This window comes from Carcharodon carcharias, chromosome 31 (assembly GCF_017639515.1).
Source record: "Carcharodon carcharias isolate sCarCar2 chromosome 31, sCarCar2.pri, whole genome shotgun sequence".
Classification (NCBI taxonomy): Eukaryota; Metazoa; Chordata; class Chondrichthyes; order Lamniformes; family Lamnidae; genus Carcharodon; species Carcharodon carcharias.
In genome coordinates this window covers 27,214,685-27,241,433 of record NC_054497.1, presented here as the reverse complement: position 1 = coordinate 27,241,433, position 26,749 = coordinate 27,214,685, and the positions used below count along the sequence as shown (strand labels likewise).

Below are 26,749 nucleotides of genomic sequence, written 5' to 3'. Positions count from 1 at the left end.
TCCCTTTGGTCAAAGTTTATTCCTCTGGAAAATTATGAAAAGAAGCAAAATGAATGTATTGTCACCCTGAACAAGCGAAAATCCAGTTGGCAGAGAAGACTCAGCAATGTTCCATATTCTAAGAGGAAGCTGAAACCTACAAGAAACAGACTGAAGAACTGAAGAAGCAGTTGAATGGAAAAGAGGAGGCATTGAAAGGAAAAGCCATGGAATTTTCCAAACTGCGAGCGGATAACGAAGTCAAGTGTAGCACAATTACAGAACTGAAACAAGATAAGATGTTCCCGGAGGAAGACCTGGCCAACAGTGAATCCAAACTGAAGGACAAGGACAATGTTCTGTTGCAAACAGAGAAAGCAAAGACAGAAATAAGACTGGAAAACGTAAATCCAACACTGAAGGGCGAGGAACTGGAAGATATGGAGAATAATACCGCCCATGTAATGATGTATAGAGTCACATAGTAATAGACTGAGAGAACAGTCGAGAGAGAACACTCTGGAACCAGCCTGCATGGAAGTAATAGCACCATGCGTGACAGTAACCTGAGATTTGTAAATAGTTAAAGGTTAACAATAAAGGGTTCACGTTAAATATACAAGTCTCAAGATCTCATCATTGACACATCTAAAGAACTCACATTACAACACTGACTACATTGTGAGGCTGTTACTGCCTCAGCAATTTCAGAAAGTTACAATGGACTTCAATCTGTCCAATGATCACCAGTCATACCAGTTGTATCAAGCAACATTGATAGAACAACATGGTTCAGGATGGACAGGGTGAGAGGTGAACGGGACTAGGTTGAGTCAGGAAACAGGTAGCAGAATGAGCTGAAACTTATGGAGGGTGGAAGACAGGAGGCCGACCAGGTGAGCATTGGAATAGTTGAGTCTGGAGGTGACAAAGGTGTGGGTGAGAGTTTCAGCAGCAGTGACCTGATTGGAGAGATTCAGATATGTAGCTGCGTGAAAAAATGAACACACATTTAGCAATCAACAACACTTTCAAAAACTTCAAAAACAGAATGAGAGGTTGGAGATGGGTCAACAGTTTCTGAGGACAGAGGGGCCAAGGGTGAATTTTTTTTGAGGGGGGGGGGGGTGTGAAATGGTGATGGTTTTGAAAGGGAGAGTGCCATGCCTGAGCAGAGGGTGCAATGAGTTAGGAGGGACCCCAGGAAAAGAAGCTGAGTGGTCAGCAGTTTAGTAAGAAGGGGTTCATGGGAGCAGGACTGCATTCTCATGGCCAAGACAAGCTCAGAAGGAGCCCGAAGGGAGATGGGGGAGAAAGTAGAGACAGAGAAAGAGACACAGTTTCAGGGCCAGGGCAAGGGGGAACATTTTGCCCAATTGGTCATGGGCGAGGAAGGAGGCAGCACAGATAGCTGGATGGCTGCTTTCAACCTTAGCGGCAAAGAAGTCAATGAGGAGCTCACTCTTATTAGTAACACTGAGGATAGAGGTACAGAGTAGAGAAGTTTAATAAGACAGCTGGGAGCGGAGAGAAAAAGCCCGAGTTATTTTTATATGCAACTGCTGATCCTTCTTTGAGGAAAGCACAGGAAAGCTTTGAAACAGTTTTTTGTCAAAAGTCATGGGGTGAGATCGAGTCTGTGACAGAGTGAATTGTATCAGATCTTTGGGAACAATGAGTCTAATGAGTTAATTATTTTCCTTTCATTCTATGAACCTAGAATTAAACATGGGAAGGTGGGAGGGAGAAGGGTTTCCCTCTGTGAGATTGGGCAATGAAACCGTAAATCCAATAGTAAAGAGGTTCTGTAACTTTGTTACTTGAAACTCAGAGCAAATATTCCTGAATGGGATTAATGTTCTCTGGTAGCAGAGTATCCAGCTTCTTAATATAACACTTTATGCTGCACCATTTTAACCCACTTAAATTAACAGGGGTTAATGATTGTTGTTAAGGGTTGTAATTCAGGTCCATGCTGAAACAAACAATATAATTGACACCTGGGCTATGAAGGATATAATGAGAAACTAAAGAGGGATATAGTGATAAGATAATGAGGGATAGGTAGTGAGTGATATAACGATAAAGTAATAAGGATAACAGTGAAACTGCAGTGAACACCTGTTAATCCTAGCAGCCTTTGAACATTTCAACAGATAAGATTATTACCTTCAGAGTCATGACGAGCAGGTCCAGGGCAGTGAAGCTCTCAAAAGCAGAGACAGATTTCCGATAGCTATGAAGCTTTGAAAGTGCAATCCATCGTACGTTCTCCAGCACCTGTGATGGACGCAGCTCCTTGATAGTTAGGATCAAAACATTGCCAAGTTTGTCCTTGATTGGTTCAAAGTGCACCTGGCCTAGATCCTGTGTTCCCAGAGCACCCTGCAGAATGGAATGGCAAAACTTAAACTCCCTTCCATTGGTGCTGGTGAGGGCTATACTGAAAACTGTGCAGTGAACACCCTGGCTCACTGAGGACAAGAGCTCTAGAAATTTAGCATCAAACCACAAACACATGTCCCATTAACCAGCACTGTCCAAATATGCAGTGGTGTGTTACAGTTCACTCAGGAGCCTGACCTGCTGTGGCAATGTGCACTTTAGACATATGTTGTAGTCTGGAGCTATGGATAGTGATGGTCAAGGCTCCAATGTTCTTTCCATCACACAGCTGACCAGGAATCCCTCCCACTCTTACCATCTGCCATTGGTGGGTGTTGGAAGGATTTGCAGGTTGATACTCAACCTGTTTGGCTGCGTTATGTACACACCTTCCTTGGCCATCAAGTCCTGGGGCTTCTGGCTCAAAGGCAGGGACACTACCTACTGCACCACAAAACCTCTCTGAGGTACACACACAATACTAAAATTGGAGGCACATAAATCATTCTGAGGAACAAAGGAGGCTGCCAGCGGTTGTTAATAAAAATGTATGAGTAAAAAAAAATGGAAAATTGAGTTCAATGTAATGAGGTGTTACAATAAAGTAATAATAATTATATTTTGGATGATGGAAGCCTGGATGATGTGGAAAAGGAGAGGGATTTGGGGGCAAAAAGTAACTAAAATTAACCAGACATTAAAAGCTGCATCTCAAATGGATAAGGCCATACTGGTTGAGAGGTCTAGAATTAGGGGATGTTGAAATAAGGTTGAATGTAAGTGACTTAAGACTGAGGACAGGAAAAATATTTTTTGACCGAGGGATGTTAGCTCAGTTGTCTAGATAGCAAGGATTTGGTGGACTGGTTCAATCCCTATACTGGCTGTAGTAGCTCGTGCAGATTTACCTTGCCCCACACTTACACAGCTATACTCTCCAGCTATAAATAACCAATTGTTGCTTTCCAACAGAAAGAGATGACTATGGTTAAGTATCTAAAACAAAAACAGAAACAGAAATACCTGGAAAAACTCAGTAGATCTGGCAGCATCGGCGGAGAAGAGCACAGTTGACGTTTTGAGTCCTCATGACCCTTCAGCAGAACCGTTCTCTTGAAGGGTCATGAGGACTCGAAACATCAACTGTGCTCTTCTCCGCCGATGCTGCCAGACCTATTGAGTTTTTCCAGGTATTTCTGTTTTTATTTTGGATTTCCAGCTTCCGCAGTTCTTTGCTTTTATCTCTATGGTTAATTATCTATCTAGAGGATTGTTGTCAAGAAGATTTAATAATTCTCATAATGTTATTGAAATTTATTGTAAAATAGAGTAATAGTGGAGTGTATCTATGTGTGTGTGAGATTTAATTGAAATAGAGGCAGCTAGCCTGGGTGCTTTGATCTAAGAAGAGAGATTAGGTTTGAAATGTTAATTAGACAAACATGGGGAACTTTAGAAACATAGGTGTGAAGGGAACGTTTGCATTTTGAAATAAACCAGACTAGAATCACCTAGCCAGGTGAAGTTTAGAAATGGTGTGTTTATTTTTCCCAAAGATTACTGGTAAAACTTAGTACCATGAGAGGGTTTTATTATCAGGGAGATAATGTCCAAAGAAATAGTGAAACAATGGGTATTTGCATTCAAAGAGGAAGATATGTATAAAGAAGGATCAAAGACTGTGTGTAGGGGAAGGCATTTTTAAGATCTTACAAGTGTGTGAAAAGCCTTTAGCATCTATGCCATAAGATGCTGCCTTCAAAACACTGAAGTTAAGAAAACTCACTTGGAAGTTGACTTGTTCAGGGTATCATGTTTCTTTGCCTGGGTCTTTTAAAATCTGTGTGTTTTACTGTTGCCTTAACGAAAGTGTAACTGGGAGTCTGATTAATTAGGAGATTTAGAAATTATCATAGTAGTAATTTGTAGATCTATGTATATATTTAAAGTCATTTCTTCTATTAATAAATGTTTAATCTATTTTTGTAAAAACCTATAAGACTTGGTGGTCTTATTACTATTGAATTCCCCATCTGTAAAAGTGCAAAGTCCTGTATCAGGGAGATTCGTGAGAGGTAAGTAAACTTTAAAAATAGATAAATATTAAAATTATTAACATGTCCCCCTCATGTGACAATGTTACACAAGATGGGACATGTTAATAATAAACACATAAAATTTATTACATTTTTACAAAACCGACAAGAAACTTCATCCCGCCAGTGGATGAAGTTTCATTAATAATCTGCAGCCCGCTGGGGCTCCTGGCCTGCCCGCCAGCCTTAAGCTTGGCCGGGCAGGGTGTTTAATAAGGTTAATTAGCCTGTCAATGGCCTTAATTGGCCATTGACAGGTCGGCGGGCAGACAGCTGATTTCGCTGTCTGCCCACCTTCGTGAATATTTAAAGGGACCGGGATGATGTCGGCGGTTCCTCCCGACGTCATTTCCCCTTGGCGAGCGGGCCCTGCGCCCAAATCACTGAGGGGAAAATCCTGGCCACGGGATTAAGATCCTGCTTGGGGGATGGAAAAATACCAACATGGACTGTAATCCCAAAATTTAAATGGCTACAGTACCACTAGGTGACACCTGGTGGCACTACATGCTAGTAATTTGAGCAAATTCAGTGGTAGGATAATCTGAAAACTGTAACAGACAGATTATAGGTTGTACATTCAATTAGGAACAGAATCGTAGAGATTCACAGCATAGAAGGAGGTTCTTCAGTCCATTGTGTCTATGCAGGTCCTTTGTTACTCTAATCCAAATCTAATTCCACTTCCCTGCTTCCTCCTCATAGTCCTGTCTGCCCCTGTGTTTTAAACAATTATTGAATTTTCCTTTAAAAGATGCAATAGTCTCTGTTTTGACCATTCTCTGTGACGAAGCATTCTATGCCCCCATAACCCTCTGTGTGTAGTGATGTCTCACTGACTCCCCAACCAGAGGAAATCATTTATTCCCTTATTCACATTTATCAAAACTCTCCATGATTTTAAAAAAAAGACTTGATTAAACCTGCTCATTCTCTTCTCTGCTCTATTGGGAATGATCTCAGAATCTCAAATCTCTCCCTGTGGTTATATTTTCCCAGCTCTGCCCTGCTCCTAAGTCAACACTGTTCACTATGGTTTTAATGGTTTTTTTGGATAATATTGAATAAAACTTCTCACAATGCTGTACCTCTTACTGTGGTGTAAGCAATGCTTTGTAAAAATTCATGATTACTTCTTTACTCTGTGCCCCTATTGTCCAACATATTTTTAAAAGGAAAAAATATTTTTTACAGCTTGTTTATAATATTTCATAATCCCATGTGTATGTTTCAACCTTTATTTTGCTCTCTGTAAAATAATTTAAAAGGGAAGGGTAATTTTTTTACATCCTGGTTTGCTGAACCTTAGAATCCTCCAATGTGACTGGTTGCTTTGCCTGCTTGATGACATCACCGTTGCGGGACACAGAGGGCGGAATTTTATGCCAGCAGGATTTTGTGGTTCCGCCGAAGTCAATGGACTGTTGAATGGCCCGCTGCATTTTACAGCCCCACCCCCGCCAAAACAGGGCCATAAGATTCTGCCCAGAGATTTCCTTGAATTGACGTTAAAACCAACATAAGTTTAGGGAAGGCAAAATCTACACCACATCAATTACTAGATCTTTGAGGTAAGTGGCAAGAACCATCATTTTGTTGCTGACCAAGAAATCTAGGTCAATAAATTTGAACTCTTCTAGTTTATCAACACCTTGCAGCACCTCCCTATACCACTAAGTCTACATCTGTGTTTTTTCTCTGAAAATGTATTGCTTCACATTTCTCTGTATTAACTTGTATCTGACACCAATCTGCCCATTGCACTAACCTACCCGTCTCTTCCTCAACACTATTACAGTCCTCCTGACTGTTTCCCAAACCTACTTTCATGTCATTGGTAAATTTTGAGGTGGTGCTCCCTATATCTGAGTCTAAACCTTCGATATATACTGAGAACAATAGTGGGTCCAGCACTGATACTTGGGTACACTTCATCAACCCTTCTCTAATCCAACCAATGCCCATTAACCCCATCTCCTTTTTTCCAGTCCATTAGCTGACTCTCTTTTGGTGCTTTTACATCTCCTCTTATACCGTCTGGATGCCTGGATTTTTCCGACAAGCTTATTGAGGACGACACAAAGAGGCTGCAAAAATGTATAGACAGGTCAAGGGCTCAGGTTGGAAGTGTCAGGAAGAGATGTTAATGTATATAATGTTATTGGAATTTTTTAAAAATAGAGCTTTAATGTCTTGTCTATGTGGTGTTAATTGGATTAACGCCTACTGGTCTGGGTGCTTTACTGTATAATAGTTTTGAGATGTAAACAGTAGGTAGAGGGGACATTTGCATTTTGTTGAATAGGACATTCAAGAGTGTGGATGAAATCTTGCACCTAGCTAGGAGACACCAAGCAAGGTTTATATTATGAATAAAACTGGTACTATGAAAGGGGTTTTATTGTTAGATGAGGTAGGGTTCAAAGGGCCTGGTGATACAATGAGAATTTGCATTCAAAAGGGAAGGTTGGGGATAACCTGAGAGGAATTTGTGTGTGCAGGTCAGAGGCACGTAAGATCTAAGCTTGTAAGCTACAACTTCCTGCAAAGGAACCAAATTGAAAGAAACCTCATTTTGAATTCGTAAAGTGAAAATGCTTTGCCTGTTGTCTGGTTAAGTCTATTAGTTATTGTTGCCTTAGTGGAAATTAATTTGGGAATTTGTTAAAAGTTATGATAGTAGTAATTTGTAGCCATGTGTGTGTATTTAACTTGTTCTAAATTAATAAAAGTCTTGTGTGGTTTGATATAAAAACCTCTGGAGAACTGGTAGTCTTATTCCTGAATTTAGAGCTGCAACTCAAAACATACCAATTGAAAATATAGGTTATGACAGTTGTTTAAAGTTTCCCTCTGGGATTTTAAATAACTCAGCCTTTACAAACTGCTGTGTCATAATAGAGGTAATATATTAGCATGGGTGGAGGATCGATTAATGGACAGGAAGCAGAGAGCAGGGATAAATGGGACATTTTCTGGCTGTGACTAGCGGAGTGCAGCAAGGATCAGTGCTGGGGCCTCATCTATTTACAAACTACTGTCAGGAACTAGATATAGTTTTAAGTAAGTTATATTTGTATTTGTGGGTGTTAGGAACAAGACATAGCTTAAATTTTAATTTATACTTTTTTATTCGTGTGTTAAGAAAGGTGAAACCTGGATTTGATTTCATTTTAGAGTTTTTGTGAGATGGAGCTGGGAATTATCTGGGCTCTGTTTGTATATATGCATTTTAATGAGGTTTTATGACTCTTTAAGTGAAGAGATGGGTTACCAAGGGGTTAGCAGTTTAGGGAAGTTAAAACAAACACAAAAAGTAGAAAAAAAACTGTGCTGTTGCCTAGCAACAGGGAATCAGAGAGAGACAGAGATACAGAAAGGCAGAGTTTAGTTCAGTTGGTATGTGTATACCACAGAATGAAGACAGAAAACGTCTAAAACTCTGTCTAGCTGGAAATGATGCCAGACCGCTGAGGAAATGAGTTTAAGAAACTCATATGTATTGCTCTAAAGTTACAAGTTGTTATAGCACCGCAGATGGTAGATGCCGAGCTGTCCAAATCCCAGAGAGAAACTTGAAACAGCTGCCACAACTGTTTTGCAATTTGTATTTTATTTCGAGATGCATGCTTTGAATTCAGTAGTAAAAAAAGACATAGAGGATTTTTACAAAACTAAATTAAATATTTATTAATGAGAGAAAAGATTTTAAGCGCATACATAGGTCTACAAATTACTACTATAATAACTCCTAACTCTCCTAATTAATCTGACTCCTAGTTACACCTCCATTAAGGCAATAGTACAAAAAAAGTAAATTTCTACAGACCCAGGCAAAGCACACAATACCCTGGACAGTGATAATCATAGTGAGTTTTCTTAGCTTTGGTTCTGGTATTCAGCAACTTGATGCATGGAGACTGGAGACTTTTCACACTTGTTAGATCTTAGAATGCCTTCTCCCTTACACATAACCATTCTCCTTTATACATGTTTCTACTAAATTCAAATATGGCTTTGTAACTTTATTTTTCCCATAATATAAATCTTTCATAGTACTCATATTATCAGTAACCTTTGGAAAAAATAAACACACTGTTTGGCTTAGCTTTATGGTTAGGTGTAACATCTTACCATCTCTTTGAAATTCAAACTAAGCTAATTTATCTAAAAACGCAAATGTTCCTCACACCTCACATTCTAAAACTTCAGCCATGTTTAGGTATTTAGCATTTCAAACCTAGCTTCTCTTTTGATAACTCAAAAACTCCAGACCAACTGCCTCCAATTCAATTAAATACCCTGCAAACACATCCGCACAGAGAAACTCCACTATTAACCTGTCTTTACAATAAATCACAATAATATTAGGAAAATGATTATACTTTCATAACAAAATAATAATGAATTTAGCGTGAGTTTTCTGGATATCTCAAGGCAGATACCAATTCTGGAAGGGCTTCCAGTGAACGTTCAGAAGTCTACTGGAAAAGAAACCTCTCTGCAACTGAACCAGCTCTAGCCTTGTTGTGGAAATAGTGGTACCCCTGCAGTGCTGGGTCTGTAAGGGTATTGCTGGGATACAAGAGATAGCGTGAGTTTGGATCGTTTTTTTCTCGGTGTCTGTATTGAAATCTTTCTAACCTTGGTGAAGATTTACCTGGGAATGATTAATTTGGGGATTTGCTTAAAAGTTATCAAGGCAGTAATTTGTAGACATGCGTATATGCTTAATTTCTTGTTAAATTAATAAATGTTTAATTTATTTTATGTAAAAAACCTCTTGAGGCTTGGTGGTTTCATTTCTGAATTCAGAGCTGCATCTCAAACATATCAATTGAAAATATAGGTTATGACAGTTGTTCAGGGATTTAAGCATCTGAGCCTTTACCAACTGCTGTGTCATAACACAGACACAACTTTCTCTTAACAAGTCTATTCTTTTTGAAGTTGATCAATCCGTACATTTTTAAATGCTCCTATATTGGAATCATGGAACCATAGCACAGAAGGCCACTTGGCCCAACTTGTCCATGATAGCTCTCTGCAAGTGGAACTCAGTCCCATTTTCCTGATTCTTTTCCCCATAGCCCTGCAATTTTTCATTACAGCTGCTTATCCAATTCTCTTTTGAAAGCCCTGATTGAATCTGCGTCCATCACTCTCCCAGGTAGTGCATTCCAGATCCAAACCACTCACTGCGTAATTTTAGCTCAAATTGTGGACCCCACGGGACCACGGGTGGGATCAGGTTTCATACATGTTTTTAAAAATGTAATAAAAGTGCCTTTGAAAGTGATGGGCATGTCCCAACTCATGTGACAGTGTCACATGAGGGGACATGTCAGGGAAATTTTTTTTTTCTATTTCCAAGATTTTTTAGTGTTAAGCCGATCTCCCTGAGGCAGCACTTAGCCTCAGAGAGATGAGTGCACTGTTTTGTGCACATGTGCGAAAGAGCACACTCTCGGATGAGGGAACTCACAGTGCACAGCGCTTCCTGGTGGACGTCATGCTGGGTGGGCCTTAATTGGCCCGCCCATGTAAAATGGCGGCCCCCCCCCATTGGGTCACCGATCGGAGGCACGGCTCCACGTGCCCGCTCCTAAACCTCCCCCCTGACGGGGGGAAAATTCTGCCCCAAAAATCTGTGAACAACTAATGTGGTAAAAATATATATTTTAATTTAAGAAGTATACATATCTTGGATACTGCTGAAAAGAGACATGTTGCCAAAACTTTTCGTCTTTCACTCAGCAGGACAAACTCAAGAATTCCAAATGATTACAGCAATTTATACCACAGGAGAAAAAGGGTACTGACTGGTTGGCAAGTCAACTTTGATTGACCGAGGCATTGCCATAGAAAAAGCAACCGGGAACTACAGGGCTCCCCAAGCTCCTGGCTAAGCAGATCGACTTGCCAACCAATTAGCTACCTGTTCTCCTGTAGTATAAATTGTTGTAATCATTTGAAATTTGGTATTCTTGCGTTTGTCCTGATGAGTGCAAGCTGAAAAGCTTTGACAACACGTTCTCTTTTCCACAATATATAATATATATATATAATAGTCAGAAAAATTAATAATATTTATCTGAGATCTTGGAGCTGAGGTGATGGTGTTCTCAACTCTTAATAAACAGCTTCATACCTGGAGTTGGGACACTGCTAATAACATCTTCTGCCTGGTCTGTAGCACTGAGGAGGAGGAGGAGAGTGCAGAATTCAATCCCTGCTGCAGCCACTGGATGTCCTTCCACATACAGGAGAGCTGGAGAGAGAGGCCACAACACAAATCCTCCAATTAAATATTGGGAAGAACACAGTCATTGTCTTCAGTCCCTGCCACATCTCTGTTCCCTAGCCATTGACTCCATTCTTGTCCATGGCCACTGTCTGAGGCTGAACCAGACCATTAGCAAGCTCTGTGTCCTATTCGATCCTGAGCTGAGCTTCTGACCTTATGTACTCTCAATCATCAAGAACAGCAACTCTGAATTCCCTAACATCTCCTGTCTCTGCCAAGCCCCAGTCCATGTGCTACTGAAACCCTAATTCAGATTCCACTATTCTAATGCACTCGTGGACAATCTCCCAAATCCTACTCTCTTGTGAAATTCAGCTCATCCAAAACTCTGCTTCACAGGATCTTTATCGGCTATCTGTTTGCTAACTCACACCATGTCCTGTGTAGCCATCACTTTGTTCATTGTCTTACATTAGCTCCTGGCCTGCCAACCCTTCAATTTTAAAATTTTTATCTGTGTGTTTAAATCCCTCCATGGTCACGCTGTATCCATCCAGCCCAACAACTCCGAGATCTTTGTGCTTCTCCAATTCTGGCCTCTTGTACATGCCTTCCCTTCCACCATTAGATGGTCTGTTACAGTTCACTCAGGGAGTCCAAGTTGCTGCGACAACACCCATTTTACATGGCACACCCCACCTTCCTGTACCTGTGTTTTTGTTTGAGGTGTGACTGTATTCTGGAGTAAACTATCCAGAAATTCTTCCCCCTCCCTTATGTGTTGAAATGTCTCTGACTCACGCTCCAGTTAAACAATTCTGACCTGACATGACTCGGAACAGAGACATTTCCTACAGAAATGGACAGTCTCACTGCCCACACCTCCCACACTCTATAGTCTGGACATGCCATTTCAAATCTCGATTTATTGTTAGCAGTAATTTATTTCTGGAACAAAATGAATTGTTTGAGATCTAGATTATAATTTGTGGATGGATTTGGTTTGATTTCAATTAATTAATAATTAATTTTAAGCCTGACTATCTATTGATTAATTAATGTTTTAATTTTTTCATTCTTTGACAGGATGCGAGCATCTCTGGCTGGGCCAGCATTTATAGTCCATCCCTAATTGCCCTTGAGAAGGTGGTGGTGAGCTGCCTTCTTGAACCGCTGCAGTCCATGTGGTGTGGGTACACCCACAGTGCTGTTAGGGAGGGAGTTCCAGGATTTTGACACAGTGACGGTGAAGGAATGGCGACATATTTCCAAGTCAGGATGGTGTGTGGCTTGGAGGGGAACTTGTAGAGGGTGATGTTCCCATGAGTCTGCTGCCCTTGTTCTTCTTGGTGGATGTCACCAGTTTGTAAAGTGCTTTTGAACGAGTCTAGATGAGGTGGTACACACTGCTGCCACTGCGCATCGGTGGTGGAGGGAGTGAATGTTGAAGGTAGTGGATGGGGTGCCAATCAAGTAGGGTGCTTTGCTCTGGATAGTGTTCAGCTTCTTGAGAATTAGAGTGTAGGTAATACATTTATACACTGGCGAGGGGGAGAGATGGTAGCATAGTGGTAATGTCACTGGACTAGTAATCCAGCAGGCCACACTAATGCTCTGGGGATATGAGCTCAAATCCCAACTCCATTTAAATTCAATTAATTAAAAAAATCTATAACTAAAAGCTAGTGTCCATAATGATAATTGATTATTGTAAAAACCCATCTGGTTCACTAATGTCCTTTAGGGAAGGAAATCTGCCATCCTTACCTGGTCTGACCTACATGTGACTCAAGACTCTTAACTGCTCTCAAGGGATAGGCAATAAATGCTGGCCTTGCCAGCAGCAACCACATCTCACAAACACATAGGAAGTGCTCAACCCAAGTCCAAAGGGCCAGTTTGCAAGAGGTGTTGATGAAAGTCCTCCAGCATTGTGGAGCACTGACAAGAGAGCCGGACCCTGTCTTTTGCTCTCACTAAGTAACAGCAGCTTCATACCTTCGAGAACCAGAGGAGTTCCTGCATGTCGGAGCCAGAACAGGAACTGTCAATCTCAACGGTGGGGATTTGATCCTCATTCGTGACCAGAATGTTTTCCTTGTAGAAAAAAATGGCAGCTAAATACACACCCCTAAACAAATAAAAACACAGTGTTAAAAACTAGGTCTTTGCCAGTTAGCAATACCACATCAGAGCCAGAAAACCTCCCTGAGCAACACAGATGGACTGTTGTCCTGAGATTTGAAAAATAAGGTTGAACCCGCTTTGACTGAGTGACCTAAGAAGTTACTGCTGTCACATCCATCTTATGATGTAAAATAGGTGGCAAAGCACTAATTTGGCAGGAGGTTTGTTCACACGCAGTTGAGGACTCACTATTGAAGAAGACGTCAAGCTTTTTGTTCTAGGCCTGTTGTTAGCCCCCTTTCAGAAATTGGGTTGTGTTAAACAGTCTTAAAGGGACTGAAAGCCCCAACAGAAAAGTAATACTTACCTGGATGGTGAGACAGGATGAGCAGGAAGACAGGAGTATCCCTCCCAAATTTATAACAGTCATGGACCCCCTCATGGCATTGTCCTCTTCCTCCTGATTGCTCCTCTCCCTCAATCACCAGCCTCTCTTTCTTCATTTCTCCCTCATGGTTGTCCCCTCCCTCTCCAGCCTCTTCCCTCTTCATTGACTCCCTCCCAATTTCCCCGTTTCCCCATCTCCCTCTGTTTCTCCCGATCGCTCAACCCCTGATTGTCTTACCCATTCTTTCCCCCAGCTCGCCTCTCAATTACCCCTGCCGCACCCCGCCCCCCCAACCCCCACCAGCTACCCCCGAGGATCGCTGTATGCCACGTGAAAGTTACATCTTCTTCATAGGCCAGCTGCCAGGGAGACACACTGCAGGCAGTGGGTCTGATTTAAAAGAAGCCCAATACTGGGTATGCCTGGATCCTTACCCGTTCCTGCCCCCTGTTTACTATGGTCTCCAATTACACCCCCAGTGAGATGATCCAGTGAGTAACTCAGTGACACAGACTCAAGGTTCCAGCTTCAATCCCTGAGACAAGGGCAGGTTTTCAACTAGCCACTTAATGTGAATTGGAAGTCTGTTACAGAAACTGTCCCATTTACTTTCTGACAGACATCAATGGAAATAAAATTGTTTGGTTTCTATAACAGGCGGCTGATCTGCAACAGGTAACATGTTTAAAATCTCTACCATAATCCATAAAGAAATTAGGAGGTCAAATTTGCTGAGGTAGTGCTGGATAGTGGCACGGGGACAGGAAGAGAAATTCATTCACATAGCGTCGCTCCTGGTGGCACTATGCAGATTTATGTCAATTCTACAAGGGGGTAGACAGCTCTCTGGGCCATTCATTGATATCAATGAAGAATGGCCTGTGGGCCCCCAGAAGTCTGTCATTGGCTGTCCCTCAATTCGAGGATGACATCTACTCAGGGTTGAGTTTCTGCCATAGGTTTTCATATGACTGAACAGGCCGACTTTCAATCTGCAGATCTTTGGGCACAGGGGGCAGGGTGTCCCACGAGCTAGTGGGATCCAGAGTGGAGGATTTGCTTCTTTATATCTCCTTCTCTGCTGCTATTCTGCCTCATCATTAAGACGTTGTGACTCAAAGCGTGATGCAGGACAAGTTGTTGCTGTTTTGAACGATTGGTAGCAAGCTCCTCCCAGCTATTAACATCAATGCTGCCACACTTCAAGGAGAGCCTCAGAGTGTTTTTGAAGCATTTTCTTTGTCCTTCCCTGGAGCGTTGGCCATTTGAGAGTTGAGAAAACAGGACCTAGCTGGGGAGAAGTTGATTTTGCTGTAGTTTTGCCTGTATGCTTGTCAAGCAGGCTTCATGAGGGAGACTAGTGTTCCACAGTGATGCTTGTCCCATTGAGTGCCTGTGTAGTGAAAACGGTGCTATTCCAGTGTCTTCCCCAGAATGTCTTTAGAATGTAAGTACATAAGAAATAAAAGCAGGAATTGGCCATTCTGTCCTTCAAACCTGCTTATCCATTTAATTTGATCATGACTGATCTTGTACCTCAAATACACTTTCCCGCCCAATCCCCATATCCCCTGATTTCCCTAGTGTCCAAAAACCAATCGGCCCCAAATTGAAGATACTCAATGACTGAACGCTAAGGGGCCATTTTAATTTATTTCATCTGGTGGGAAACCACGGGGAACTCGGTTTTACATCCCATCAAATATTTCTCTCCATTTAAGGAGAGGAAACCAGCATTGTCCCTGATCCTGTCAGTTAAGGTTAAAATTTCCACATTTATCTCTGGGGCCTCGTTTTTAATCCATTCCAGACCAATTGGGTGAAAAACTCTTTTCTCTCTCTGCTGGCTGTGAAATGAGTTCCAATGGACCTCAATCCAGTTCACACTGACAGCAAAACCCCTGAAAGTAATTAGTGATACTCTGCGTGAGGAAAAAATGCCCTTGTTCTATTCCTATTGATTACTTTCTTTTTAGAATTGACTGCGTTTGGTACCTAAAAGACTTGTCTCATCACACGTATTTACCTGAAGCCTCAAGCCCCCGCCTCCTGTTGCCCCTCCCCACCCCCAACCACCACCTCCTCAAACTCCTCACCCCATTCATCCAATTCCTTGTCTTGCTCCCTGATGATCTCCCGAATGGAAACTGTTGAAAACTGTGCATCAGTTGTGGTGCGGTTGGGTTCAGCGGCCACACTCACCTCTGCAGGGTCTTGACAAACTTGCTTGTGTTTTGGAAGAGGTACTTGAGGCTGCGGGAGACCGAGAGCTTCTTGCTGGGTGTGTGAACTGTGCATGTTTCTGGAAAAGATCATGGGGCAGTTTGTCAGCAGCTTTATTGTCAAGACTTATGCAACGTGGTCAAACACGGCCCACAGTTGGGCCATATCCTTCAAATAGGAGCTGGAAGTGCATCTGTTCATTATTCTGCTATTAACACTCACTCTGGGCCAATTCTTTATTTCTTTACTATAACCATTACTCTGCCTTTTCTTCCATGACATCTTATTTAATCTCTCCTACCCTCTAACCAATCCCAGACCTTGCCTTTGGTTCTTCCTCCCCCTGACCCTTTCAACAGCATAAAACCTATCATATTTCTACTTCCCTTTAGTTCTGAAGAAGAGTCATATTTAACTCAAAACATTAAGTCTGTTTCTCTCACCACAGGTGCTGCCAGATCTGTTGCGTATTTCCAGCGCTCTCTGTTTTTATTTCAGGTTTCCAGCATCTGCGGTATTTTGCTTATATTATTAAGGAAGTATATCTGGTTGGGAACAGGACTGGAGGAGGTAGGGATTACTCTCAATTAAAATCAGATGTAATTGGACATCACAGCAGACAAACAATCAGCCGCCTGGTCTAAGCCCAGTCCTATAATGAATCTCTGTGCTGGGTGTGTGAGGGATGTGGAGGCAGGTGGAAAGAAAACACTGATTGTAAGGTGCAGCACCACTTTGAAAAAGTTAATTTTGTTTTACTTCCCCTACTTTTCACCACCAATTATCTAGAACGTAAAGCATAGAAATAGAACATCCTGCAAAAATGGTCTATGTCAGTGTTTATGTCCCACACCAGTCTCCTCCCACGTTATTCTAACTCACTCCCACCAATGTACCCTTCTATTCCTTTCTCCACACGGATATATATAACTTCCTCTTAAATACATCTATACTAGTCGCCTTAATTACACCATGTGGGAACGATTTCCATATTCGCACCATTCTCTGGGTGAAGAGGTTTCTCCTGAATTCACTATTGGATTTATTAGTGACTATCTTATATTCATGACCCCTAGTTTTGGGTTCCCCCATAAGTGGAAACCTTTTCTCTATGTCTACTCTATCAAACATAATTTAAAAGACCTCAGTTAGGTCACTCTCCAGAGTCTCCTTTCTAGAGGAAAGAACCCCAGCACGTTCTGTCTTTCCTGATAGTTATAACTGCTCAGTTTTGTTATTATGGTTTTAACTGGAGAGCCCCCAACTAATTTTCTTCCATCCTTGTGTGTAAGGCTTTGTCTCAGGCAGTGGACAGTTTCATGGGTGTCTCTAGAATACCAGTCTAGTGCCATCCTTCATCAATAAATCCTTCACCAATAAATCTGGAATATAAAAGTTAGTCACAGTAATGGTGACCATGATAAGTCTCATCAATTGTTGCAAAGACCCATTTGGTTCATTAATGTCCTTTTGGGAAGGAAATTTATCATCCTTACCTGGTCTGGTCTACATATGAACCCAGACCCACAGCAATGTGGTTAACTCTTAACTGCCCTCTGAAATAGCCTAGCAAGCCACTCAGTTCAAGGGCAATCAGGGATGGGCAGCAAACATTGGCCTTGCTAGTGATGCCCACTTCCCATTAAAGAATACAGAATAAAATAAAGGCATGAGTGTCAATAGAACAATCGACCGTGTGGGTGAGCACTAATCAGTCTTTGACAGAAATTGTTTCTTCCAGGGGACTAGTGGTAGCATTCCAATTTCAGGCCTGGCTGATGATCAATTCAGCTCAGGCCAGAGGTCACGTCTGGGATCTTCCTTGTCAGAGTCACGTGGGACAGTGTAATCACCCAATAAACTCCCAGGAGGGAACAGTATAGTTTTCAACAGGGACTAACTGTCCAGTGAACTGTCCATATAAAGATACCTGTTGACCTGCTGTTGTGCAAAGGTTTTATTATGTACCATGTCAGCCGACAGACATCTAGGTCCGGTCATCTGACCCAGTTGGTGAGATGTCAGGGTTGGGGGTGGGGTAGTGGTGGGTGTTAGACCATGACCAGTAATGAAGTTTAGATTCTCTGCACTTACCCAAGAAGAAGCTACGATGCCGTGGAGCCTTGACCTGGTCCAGAAGCTGCTGCACCGCTTGGCTTTGGTCCTTCTTCCTCAGCTTAACTTCACTGCACTCCTTCCAACCTGCACGAGGATAAGAGGCCACCTTTAAACATCCATAAATCTCCTGAGAATTCTCAGTTTTTAAGAATAGGGGTAATATTAACTTGGGGCAATAATGTAAAATGGGGCACGGCGCATCAGCTGTGCATTAAACAACACTCCTAATTCTCATTTCCATTTAACAGGCCGTTGTTTCAACACTATCTCCCAAAGTCCAAATTACACCCGTTTACGTTTCTGTAAATTCATAGATTTTTATCTGCTTCTTAACAAGTGTCAAACTAGAAAATGTCCTACCTTTTAGCCCTAGTGTCAGCGTCAAGCACTCCAACATCAGTGACAGTGTGGGTAGAAGCAAAGAGAAACTCCATCTCAGCAACCTGCCAACTATTTCATATACAAGGCACCCAAGTGAACTGCAGAGGACTGACAATCACTGTTGAACTTTAACTGCATTTTGTGTTATGAACTCACAGGGGATAATTTTTGAAGGCACCAAAAAGCCTCTAAGCTGGGATCTTAAGCTGAAATGTTTATTTTCCACTCCAGATCATGAGCCTTGGCTGAAGATAAGAGTTACTCCACAGTTAAATCATTAACCTCATTAGATTCCTACATGGACAATGGCTATTGTAGCGAGATCCCAGAGGGCTAATATGTTTATAGGGCCTGGGGCTGCATCTTACAAAGAGAGGGTGGAAGGCGGGGAACTTGCTGGGAGTGAGCCTGCCCCTGCTTGGCAGTCGGGCTATTAATTGGCTAGAGGTGGGCCTTCTGCCCTCATCTGTGGAGGAAGTTCTGCCTCCGAGAGCTGCTGGGAGCTGTGGCCATTGCTGGGACTGCACTGAGTCCCAAAGAACGCGTGCCTGCGAGGGAACTGGACTTTAAGGTCCATTCAGGGTCTCTCTAGGGCCAGGCTGGCAGGCTCTGGTGAGTGGGGAGAGTGGGAGGGCGGCGGTAGGAGCCACGATGGGCAGGGCAGAGGAGGGAAGGGAAACACAAGTTGGGAAGAGATGGCGGGGTGGGGGGTAGCCTCTGATAGGCAGACGGTGCCTGGAGAGGTGGTTCCCAACCCCACCCCCACTTGACCGGCCATCAGCTCAAGCTGTGAAAGTTTGTAGGTCTGCGCACTTGGCATGGGTCTCTCCCGACGTCGGGTAAACCGCAGCTGGGGCAGGACAAAGCTCTTAAGTGGCCATTACTTGGTCATTTAAGGCACTCAACTGGCCCATGGGTGGGCCGGAAGCAGATGAGCACCAGAATGGCACCCATGGCATGGGGCCCAATTTTACGGCCTGCCTCTGGGGAAGCTGTAAAATTCAGCCTAAATCATCAGCAGGGTAGGGAGTTAAAGGCAAAAAATAATTTCACAATAAAGAGACAGTAGGGTAGAAATTTGTCACAGGTGGTAGTGTAAAGCAGGCAGTATAATACAGCATGTCAACCACCCCCCCCCCCCCCCCCCCCCAAAACCCCAAATGATACTGTATTCTATTGACAGGAAGCTGAAGTGAAACCTCCTGTTTTGTGCTGCCCACCAGGTTGAATTTCTACCCCTACTACTTTGACCACTAAAATACCCTCTGTACCTAAGAGACAAATACTGAATGCTAACCAAATTGTGCTGCGCTGAGGCTTGGGGGTTTCACTCTCATCTCTGAGTCAGAAGGTTGTGGGTTCAAGTCCCACATCAGACACTTGAGCACAAAAATCTAGATTGAAAATCCCACTGATGTACTGAGGGGTGCTGCACAGTCAGAGGTGTCAGCTTTCAGATAAGAAACAGGGGTCCTCTCGGGTGGATGCAGAGGATCCCGTGACACTATTTCCAAAAAGACCAGGAGAGTTATCGCCAATGTCCTGACCAACAATGATCCTTGAACCAACAGATAAAACAGCTTATCTAGTCAATATCACATTGAATGTGGGAACTTGCTGTGCACAAATTGGCTGTATTCCCTTTAAAGTGCTTTGGGACATCCTGAAGTTGTGGAAGGCGATATATAAATGTAAACCTTTCTTTCTGAGTTTAATCAACAATAATCACACTACTTACTGGATGGAGTAGCACAGGGAGGAGTTGATACCTTTGATGGTCCCCAGCCTTTCACGTTGTAAGCTGAAACACGCACGTAGTAAAGAGCTCCCTGAGGACAAGAGAGAAGAGGGTAAAAGTTACGCAACTCCCATTCAGTGTTGCTATATTGATTCCAGCTGGGGTTGCAATTTGAGCACACGTGTCCATGGGAGAGGGAGGGAACATTGTAATCTGCTGGCATCTTTGATGCTGTGGAGCTCCAGAGGAGGCCGAGATAGATTATACACTCGGCACCTCTGGCTGAAGATTGCTGCGAATGCTTCAGCCTTGTCTTTTACACTGATGTGCTGGGCTCCTTCGTCATTGAGGATGGGGATATTTGTGATGCCGCCTCTTCCAGTTAGTTGTTTAATTGTCCACCACCATTCACGACTGGATGTGGCAGGACTGCAGAGCTTAGATCTGATCCACTGGTTGTGGAATTGCTTACCTCTGTCTATCACTTGCTGCTTATGCTGTTTGGCATGCAAGTAATCCTGTGTTGTAGCTTCACCAGTTTGACACCTCATTTTTAGGTATGCCTGGTGCTGCTCCTGGCATGACCTCCTACGCTCTCCATTGAACCAGGGTTCATCCCCTGGTTTGGTGGTAATGATAGAGTGGGGGATATGCTGGACCATGAGGTTAGAGATTGTGCTTGAGTACAATTCTGCTGTTGTTGATGGCCCCACAGCATCTCCTGGTTGCCCAGTCTTGAGTTGCTAGATCTGTTTGAAATCTATTCCAATTAGCATGATGGTAGTGCCACACAACACATTGGAGGGTAGCTTCAATGTGAAGAAAGGACTTTGTCTCCATAAGGACTGTGCAGTGGTCACGCCTAACAACGCTGTCATGGACAGATGCACCTGCGGCAGGCAATTTGGTGAGGATGAGGTCAAGTATGTTTTTCCCTCTTGTTGGTTCCCTCATCACCTCCGTTGACCCAGTCTAGCAGCTATGTCATTTAGGACTTATCCAGCTCAGTCTGTGGTGGTGTTACTGAGCCACTTTTGGTGATGGACATTGAAGTCCCCAGAGAACATTCTGCAGTTTTGCTACCCTCAGTACTTCCTCCAAGAGGTGTTCAACATGAAGGGGCACTGATTCATTAGCTGAGCAGGTGGGGAGGGCAATGGGGTATGTAGCAATCAGCAGGAGGTTTCCTTGTCAATATTTGGCTTGATGCCATGAGACTTCATGGGGTCCAGAGTCAATGTTGAGGGCTCCCAGGGCAACTCCCTCCTGATTGTATACCACTGTGCTGCCACCTCTCCTGGGCTTGTCCTGCTGGTGAGACAGGACATACCCAGGGATGATGATGGTGGGTGTCTGGGACATAGTCATACTCACAGAATTACACCTTATAGGCAATGTCAGGCAGCTGCTTGTATAGCCTGTGAGACAGCTCTCCCAATTTTGGCACTAGCCCCCAGATGTTAGTAAGCAGGACTGTGCAGGGGCGACAGGGCTGAGATTACTGTTTCTAGTGCCTAGGTCAGTGCTGGGTGGCCCATTCGGTTCTATTCTTTTCAGATTAATGCTACTGGTAATGCTGTAAGAACTTCACCAGGGATCATCGCTGGATTCTTGGACTCAAGTGAGTGTGTGGGGGATGGGAGTTGTGGGGAGGGAGTCATGGGAAGGGAGGGCCACGGGCATTGGAGGGAAGGGAAGGGCAGTGAATTTCAGCACTGCTCCCTTCCCAATACTGATTCCTTGATTGGGCATGGAGTGCCTGAGAACGATGCAGCCCCCTGGTAGGCTGCTGGTGACTGGCCTTCAGGAGGCACAGTAAAGCCACATGACTCCCATCTAACTCCTGAGCCACCACTAAATTCCGATGGGCTCAGGGATAATTGGCGTCAGTTGGCTCATTAATGACCCTTATTGAAATCCTGCCATAAGCAAATGAACTTCCGACATGGACCCATTCCCACCTCCAACTTAATTGGGAGGTTTTCCCAACGCCAGGGGACTGATGCACGGCCTCTCCTGTGATTAAGTGGGCACAGCTGCCAAGCTTTCTACGCTGAGGGGCTGGATTAAGTTTCACCCACTGTCTTATTTTTCCCGCTTGGACTGAAAGGTGACCAATTGTAGCCCCCCTAAATACCACACACGCGCACCGCACCCCCCCCCCCCCCCCCCCCCCCCCACCTCCACCCCCCACCCCCCCCGCCCACCACCACCGACACTGTTAACTAGAAATCCCTCACCAAAACCGTCCAGATGAAGACCACATTGCATTTCAGAAAAATACATCCCACCATAACAAGGTTATCTGAAGGCTGTGAATTTTATCTCCAGGCTCCGATAACCAGATATCCTTGAGTCACAATATCTGGACTCCCCAATAAAGCCAGTCTTACAATTACTCCAAGGCATTGACAGCTCTCTCTCTATGACAAATGTATGTGAGTGTTTGAAAAGCAGTGTCAGAGGACATCTGAAACCACGACTGGAAAGCTTGCAAATTTTATCAACGTCACCGAGACTCGTGGATATGCTGCTGCTCAAAAATTAACAAACCCAAACTGCGTGCCCGACGCAAAGTAAGTGCTACAGATGATTTGATTTTGCCACTTTTTTGTCCATGGGCGTTACCTCAGGCTCATGGTTTGACAGCTGGCACCTTAACTCAATGTCCACTCTTCATTCACCCTAACTTCACTCTGGGTGTACCTACACCACATGGACTGCAGTGGTTCAAAAAGGTGGCTCATCACCACCTTCTCAAGGGCAATTAGGGATGGTCAACAACTGCTGACCTGGTCAGTGATGCCCACATCCCATGAAAGAATAAAGACAAACTGAAACAAGACCATGATATTTTTTTTTATTCGTTCACAGGATGTGGGTGTCGCTGGCAAGGCCAGCATTGGTTGCCCATCCCTAATTGTCGTTTGGAAAGTGGTGGTGAGCTGCCTTCTTGATCTGCTGCAATCCATGTGGTGTAGGTGCACCCAGAGTGACGTTAGTGAGGGAGTTCCAGGATTTTGACCCAGCGACTGTGAGGGAATGGTGATACATTTCCAAGTGGGGAGTATTCCATCACATTCCTGACTTGTGCCTTGTAGATGGTGAACCAGTTTTGGGGAGTCAGGAGGTGAGTTACTCGCTGCAGGATTCCCAGCCTCTGACCTTTTCTTGTAGCCACAGTAATTATATGGCTGGTCCAGTTACGTTTCTGGTCAATATAACTCACAGGATGTTGATGGTGGGGGATTCTGCGAAAGTAATGCTGCTGAATGTAAAAAAGAGATGGGCCAGAATCTTTGGGTTGGCGAATGGGGACGGGGCCCGCTCACTGAAGTGTAAAATGACGGGTGTCCCAATGTCACGGCGCGTCATTCAGATCTTGAGTTTGACGGGCACGCACTGGAGTTGGCTGCGCACCCGCTGAACTGTCAAAGGCCTATTAAGGCTATTTAAACAGCAATTAAACTAATTAACTGAGCTGCCTGTCCAGCCTTAAGGTTGGCGGGGGGACAGGGAAAGAGCCCAGGCGGCCTTCGCATCTATCAGGAAACCTCATCCACAGGTCCACGGGCGGGATAACGTTTCATGAAGATTTTTAAACTTTAATAAAAATTTTCAAAAAAATTCACAGGCATGTCCCAGCTCACGTGACACTGTCACATGAGAGGGCATGTCTTAAAAATCCCCCCCCCCACTTATTCAAAGTTTTACGTATCAAACTGATCTCCCTGAGGCAGCTCTGTGCCTCTGGGAGATTTCTGCGGTCTTTCGCGTACGTGTGAAACTGACTCAGCCTCCTCCCCCTGCCCGCACAGCGAGCGCTCAGCGTTTCTGGGTGCGCGTCACGCTGGGCAGGCCTTAACTGGCACGGCCACGTAAAATGGCAGCGCGCTGCCAATCACGGGTGGCGATCAGCTGTGTGCCCGCTCCTGCCCCACCCCTCCCCCACCTCCGACGGTTAGAAAATTCTCCTCCATGGTTATTCTCTTTTTTTGGACATGGTTACTGCCTCACACTTGTGCGATTGTTACTTGCCACTTATCAGCTCATGTCTATATGTTGTCCATGGTTCGGGTGAAGGGCAATTTAGAAATCTGAAGAGCTAAGTTGAAGCAATAGAACAGTGTGGTGACATGAGTAAAGACAAGCAGAGCGGATCAGGAAGGGAAAGAGTTTAACAGTAATTGTACTTCAGCGAGTCAGATACATGCAGGGAACAGTCATAAAAAATAAAATGAAAGATTCTTAATCTGAACATGCGAATCATCTGCAATAAGATAGGTGTCCTCGTGGCACAAATAGAGATAAATAAGTTTAGATCTAATCGCCATTACAGGGACATGGTACAAGGTAATCAAGGTTTGGAGATAAATATTCTAGAGGTATACAACATTTCTAAAGGCCAGGCAGAGGGGAAAAGGAGGAGGGGTGGCCTTGATAGTAAAGGATGATGTGAGGACATTAGTGAGAGAGGAACGTGGCTCAGAAAATCAGGAAGTAGAATCAGTATGGATAGAGATTGGGATAGCAAGAGTCAGAAAACGTCACTGGGAGTAGTTTATAGGCCCCCTAACCTTAGTTTTCTGTTGAATGAAGCATTAAACAAGAACAAAGGCAATATAATAATTGTGAGGGACTTTTAATCTTCATATAGACAGGACCAACAAGATTGGCAAAGGTGGTCTTGAAGATGAGTTTGTAGAATGCATTCCAGGAGCAATACATTGTGAAACTAACTAGGGATAATACCAGGGATAAAGGAATCTGAAGAAGAATCATATTGGACTTGAAACGTTAACTCTGTTTCTCGCTCCACTGATGCTGTCAGATCTGCTGAGTTTTCCCAGCATTTTCTGTTTTTATTTCAGACCACCAGCACCTGCAGTATTTTGCTTTTATTTTAGGGGGAAAAAAAACTATTTTAGATCAGTACTGTGTAATGAGGCAGGATTAATTCGTAATCCCACAGTAAAAAAATCTGCTAAGCAATAGTGATCATAATACAATTGAATTCCACAATAAGTTTGAAAGCAACATACACAATCACAACTATGAATCTTAAAATTAAACAAAACCAACTGCATTGACATGAGGGCAGAGCTGATTAAGATTGAAAAAAACAGAAAAGCCAAAAGATATTACAGTAAGTAAAGTGGGAAACATTTGAAGAAACAATTCAAAATGTTCAACAAAAATAAATTCCATTGACAAACAAAAATTCAGCAAGCAAGATCCACCCATGACTTACTAAAAATGTTAAGGATGGAATTAGATTCAAAGAAGAGGCTTATAATATTGCAAAGAATAGTAGTAAGTATGGGGATGGAAACCAACAAAGTGCCAGCAAAAAATTGCTAAAAAGGGAAAATATAGAATGAGAGTAAACCAGCAGGAATACAAAAACAGACTGTCAAAACTTTTACAAGTATATAAAGAAAGGGAGAGACTAGCTAAAGTAAACATTGGTCCCTCAGAAGCAGAGACACAGGGAATGAGGAAATTGCAGAGACATTGGGGAGAATTTTTAGGTCGGCAAGAGGGGATGGAACCCGCTCACCGACGTTTAAAATGATGCAGGGTGACATTGGGCACGTGTCCTGACGTCACCCCGTGTCGTTTAGATTTTCAAGTCGGCAGCCGCGCAGACGACTCGGCTCCAGGCCTGCCAACCTGTCAACGGCCACTTAAGGTCATTAATAAAGTAGTTATAACACTTAATCCCCAACCTTGGCGGACAGGTGAAGAGCCCAAGCGGCCTTCAGAAAAAACATGAAACCTCATCCACGGGCGGGATGAGGTTTCACGAGGAATTTAAAATGTTTCAGTAATTTTTAAATAAAAGTGACGGACATGTCCCAGCTCATGTGACAGTGTCACATGCCAATAATTTTTTTTCTCATCTTTATTCAATGCTTGAAACCTGAGCCGATCTCCCTGAGGCAGCGTTTTGCCTCGGGGAGATCTGTGCACTCTTTCATGTGCATGCGCAAAAGAGCGCACTCCTCCCTCAGGGAATCACTCCCCCGCCCACACAGGGAGCACATAGCGCCGCCTAGTGCATGTCATGCTGGGCGGGCCTTAATTGGCTCGCCCATGTAAAATAACGGTGTGCGCCCGACTGGGGGCGCCGATCAGGAACCCGCCCACCTGTGCCCGGTCTTGCACAACCACCCTGATGGGGGGAAGATCCTGCCCATTAAAAATATATTTTGTGACTGTCTTCACAATAGTAGACAGAAGTTATATACCAGAAATAGAGGGTAACCCAGGGGCTAGAAAGTGTGAGGAAATTAAGGTAATTAACATTAGCAGAAAAAAGTACCGGAGAAATTTGAGGGATTAGAACCCAACAAATCATCCAGGGGAGAATTGGTTAACAGGCAGAAGCAGAGAGTTAGGATAAGTGGGGCATGTCAGGTTGGCAGGTTGTGACTAGTGGAGTGTCACAAGGATCAGTGCTGGGGCCTCAGCTATTTACAATCTATATTAATGACTTAGACGAAGACACTGCGAGTAATGTATCTAGGTTTGCAGATGACACAAAGGCAGGTTGGAATGCAAGCTGTAAAGGTGACACCAAGAAGTTCAAAGAAATATAGACATGTTAAGTGAATGGGCAACAAGGTGGCAGATGGAGTATAATGTAGGGAAGTGTGAGGTCATTCACTTTAGGTGTAAGAATAGAAAAGCATAATATTTTCTAAAAGGCATGAACACCAGTTCAGAAAGACTCGGGTGTACTTGTACAAGGAACACAGAAAGTTACAATGCTAGCACAGCAAGCAAGTAGCCTGTTGACCTTTATAGCAAGGCGATTGCAGTACAAGAATAAAGTCTTGCTACAGTTGTTTAGGGCTTGGTGAGACCATGCCTGGAATACTGTGTGAAGGTTTGGTCTCCATCTCTAGGGAAAGATATACTTGCATTGGTGACAGTACAGCGAAGGTTCACTAGATTGGTCTGTGTGATAAGAGGGTTGTCCTATGATGAAAGGCTGAGTAATCTGGGTCTATATTCTCTGTATTTTAGTAGAGTGAAAGGTGATCTCAATGAAACATACAATA

At 43.5% G+C, this 26,749-nt stretch overlaps 1 protein-coding gene across 2 annotated transcripts in view; it reads right to left on the bottom strand.

The window, feature by feature from the left end:
• LOC121271541 (ankyrin repeat and fibronectin type-III domain-containing protein 1-like) overlaps positions 1 to 26,749 on the bottom strand; it is a 320,638-nt gene that overhangs the window by 21,134 nt on the left and 272,755 nt on the right. For both annotated transcript variants that reach the window (XM_041177527.1, XM_041177528.1), the window contains exons 8-13: positions 19,683 to 19,773; positions 17,540 to 17,647; positions 15,425 to 15,524; positions 12,706 to 12,838; positions 10,612 to 10,731; positions 2,149 to 2,364 (exon numbers count right to left, since the gene is read on the bottom strand). In XM_041177527.1, the coding sequence (XP_041033461.1) occupies positions 2,149 to 2,364; positions 10,612 to 10,731; positions 12,706 to 12,838; positions 15,425 to 15,524; positions 17,540 to 17,647; positions 19,683 to 19,773 (768 nt within the window). The remainder of the gene's footprint in view (positions 1 to 2,148; positions 2,365 to 10,611; positions 10,732 to 12,705; positions 12,839 to 15,424; positions 15,525 to 17,539; positions 17,648 to 19,682; positions 19,774 to 26,749) is intronic.